Below are 3,150 nucleotides of genomic sequence, written 5' to 3'. Positions count from 1 at the left end.
ACGCTAATCACTAAAAGAGGAACTTTTAATAGGAAAAAAATGACTACATAGCCAAATATAGATTTATGGTCGGCGTCAATAAGCATCGAGGCTCGAAATCTACAATGAAGTTAAAAGTTTTGTGTGAACAAAAACACAAAGGTGCAGGAGGACTGCTTGGAACTCCTCACTAACTTCATTTGGAGGAACAGCAGCGGGGGGAGGGGGGCAGTGCGCTTCTCATAGCAGGAATCCTTTAAAAAAAATAAACACACGCTTCCTGTCAATCTGCCAGGAGAGCAGCTTTACTGGAAGTGAGGGGGCGGGGTCTGAAGACTCAGCCTCGTCTGTATAAAAAGGTTCACCGCTCTCTGAGAGGCGCACTCAGCTTGTTACGCACAGAGAAGGCTCTTTACTAACCTGCCAAAAAGAAAAGGCAAGACAAAAAAAAACTTTGAAGTTTTTTCTCAAGCACCCAAAAGGAGGCAGGACAACTCACTATCTGAGCAAGCTTTTGGATTTAACTTAAAAGAGCGACTTTGGAGAAACATCACAGGTACGGACCAGTCTCTTTTCTCATTTTTGCACTCTCTCTCTGTAGCATAAAATCCTTATTATATAACCAGAATGTATAATTCATGTCAAGGGTGTTTAACTAACTGAGGCAAACAGTTTAGAGAAGCCGACCGTGGCATGTAAATTGCGCAATGAATATTATGCTGTCTTTACTGGAACTGACCGTGGTGCCTCAATCCCGAGGGCAGATTACACACACACATACGCACATACACACTCATACACAAAGTTTCCCCGAAACGGCTGGAAGTTAGCTGAAGGATATTAGTCAAACAGGGAGAGCAGAGTAAGGCTGGGTAGCCCCAAAGTTTTAAACATGACATACAGTTATGGAAGGAAAAAAACGTTTCCAGTAGTGCCTCTGGGAGTTTTAAGAGTATTCAAGTTGAATTTGTAGTTAAAGTTTAAATCAGAATTTTAATGTCTGTGTGATCAAAACTGAGTTTTAACCCAAGCCTCTTCTTTCTTTACTTCAGGTGTTTCATTCAGGCAAAGGCTGAAAACAGACCGCTTCTTGCCTACTCAAACAACCCTCTCCACCTCACCTCTTCTTTCGTCTGTGCGGCACCCGGTGCTCCTCAAGCTGCCAAGAAAGCGGGCATAGCGCCATGGTAACTCACAGCAAGTTTGACTCCGCGATGAGTAGCAGCCCCTTGGACTCCAAAATGCGGCTGTCTTACCATTACAAAACTTTCACCTCGAAAACTCAGTATCAGATGGTCCTGTCCACTTTTCAAAAGCTCCAGGAGAGTGGCTTCTACTGGAGCACCATCACCGGCAAGGAGGCCAATGCCATGCTGGCCTCCGAGAAAGTGGGCACGTTTCTGATCCGTGACAGCGCTGACCACCGACACCTTTTCACCCTCAGTGTCAAAACGGCCTCAGGCACCAAGAACCTTCGCATCCAATATGATTCAAACTCTTTTTACCTGCAAACTGACCCTAAGAACGTTCAGTCTGTTCCCCACTTTGACTGCGTTCTCAAGCTGGTTCATTTCTACATGGCTCAGAATAAAGGGAACATTCAAAGTGGGAATATCTACTACATTTACTGCAGTGGGCAGAAGATCCCTCTGGAGCTCATCCGACCTCTCTCCTGCTGCATGTCCACTTTGCAGCACCTGTGCAGGAAAACCGTCAATGGACATTTGAACATTTCTTCCAAAAGAGACCAACTTCCTCATAATTTGAAGGACTTCCTCCAGGAGTATGACGCTCCTATCTAGTGGCATTTGACTGATCCCTGTGTTAAGAGTGTAATGGAAAAAACCTGGTTGGTTTCAGAGCACCTATACACAGTCGGGAGCTGCATTTGAGGAGTAATGAAGCAGTAGAGTCGACAGAATCGAGCCCAGGACTGAGCTTGTGAAGGGGGACCACATGTGTACTGACAAGATGTGTGTTGTTCTCAAAAAAGACATTTAAAAAGACACTGGATTGAGGACCAATCCACAAAGAGGGCCAAGAGAACGAGAGCACTGCTGTGATCTGGTGGCACTATCTTCGTCTGCCTCACCGATGACGTGAAACTTAGTAAAAACCGAAGTGAGGTTCACAGCCAGCTGTCTACAGTGCAGTGACACATAGGTTCCCTCTGCCACCGCTGCTGCTGCTAACCAGTGTACTGTGAGGCTGTTTAGCTCACACATCAGCCTTAGAAAATGATCCACCAATTACAGCTGGACTGGCTTTGTTACTGGATGAGAATCTTGGATGTGTTAGCATCCTGGGATTTCTGGTCTAGTGTTCGCTGGAAATCCACAGACGATAAATGGAAAAAGCCAGAGTACAAATAAATGGACACTGATTGGTTTTCTGGGTTTATTTGTGCAACAGCTTGTGTGGGATGTATAAAGAATGGAAAATGTGGACATTTATATTTTTGATTTATAGAACATGTTTACGCCAAATTTTGCCAGAACAAGACCACAGTTTGTTGGAAGGTCAACAAGACTGAATCCTCAGAGATTTTACTTGAGAAAGGAGCACCACTGCCAAGTTAAGCAAATACAAAGACACCCTTTTATTGGCTGAACGGTGTCTTAGTATTTGTGGCACAGGCAGGATCATTACTGCATTCAAATGAATGTCAACATCATTTTCCTTAAAACCATGAGCTAAAATGAAATGGTTGATCTTTTTTGTGTGTGTGCGCTTGTATGCGCCGTCTTTCATAAAGATGTATTTTTGCCAGCCCAACCACTTGCTGGGGATGCTTGAAGATAATTGAGAAGTTTGACGAAGCAAGCAGACTGATACAACTTTGCACTTATTTATATGTGTACAAACGTTTCACTAATTTATAATAAAGAGTGATATTTTTTCTAAAAACTGACATCTCATTGTTTTATTTTACTTTGCCTGTGTGTGGATGGGGAGTTGTGGTGGACACAAAGCTGACATAACACGCCTGGATCTTTAACTTAGGGTTACATACACATGTAGTTTAGTTTTCTTGCCACATAATTCAGGTCACAAGATTTCTACTCATGATTTCCACTTAGAGTTTACCAAGCGCCACCTTTAACCGAGATGGGAAACCACAGCTCTATATCTGACGCTATTTTTTTCTTTTCTTTTTTGATGTATTAAACA

The 3,150-nt window shown here is 43.3% G+C and overlaps 1 protein-coding gene across 1 annotated transcript; it reads left to right on the top strand.

The window, feature by feature from the left end:
- The first annotated feature begins 343 nt into the window (after window positions 1-343).
- LOC309704452 (suppressor of cytokine signaling 3-like) lies at window positions 344-2,890 on the top strand. Its single transcript, XM_082529608.1, has 2 exons — window positions 344-535; window positions 1,032-2,890. The coding sequence occupies exon 2, from the start codon at window positions 1,164-1,166 to the stop codon at window positions 1,779-1,781; it is 618 nt and encodes a 205-aa protein (XP_082385734.1). The 5' UTR covers window positions 344-535; window positions 1,032-1,163; the 3' UTR covers window positions 1,782-2,890.
- The last annotated feature ends 260 nt before the right edge of the window (window positions 2,891-3,150 follow it).

This window comes from Aulonocara stuartgranti (genome assembly GCF_965226115.1).
Source record: "Aulonocara stuartgranti genome assembly, chromosome: 4".
Classification (NCBI taxonomy): domain Eukaryota; kingdom Metazoa; phylum Chordata; class Actinopteri; order Cichliformes; family Cichlidae; genus Aulonocara; species Aulonocara stuartgranti.
This window is presented reverse-complemented; position numbering and strand designations above follow the sequence as displayed.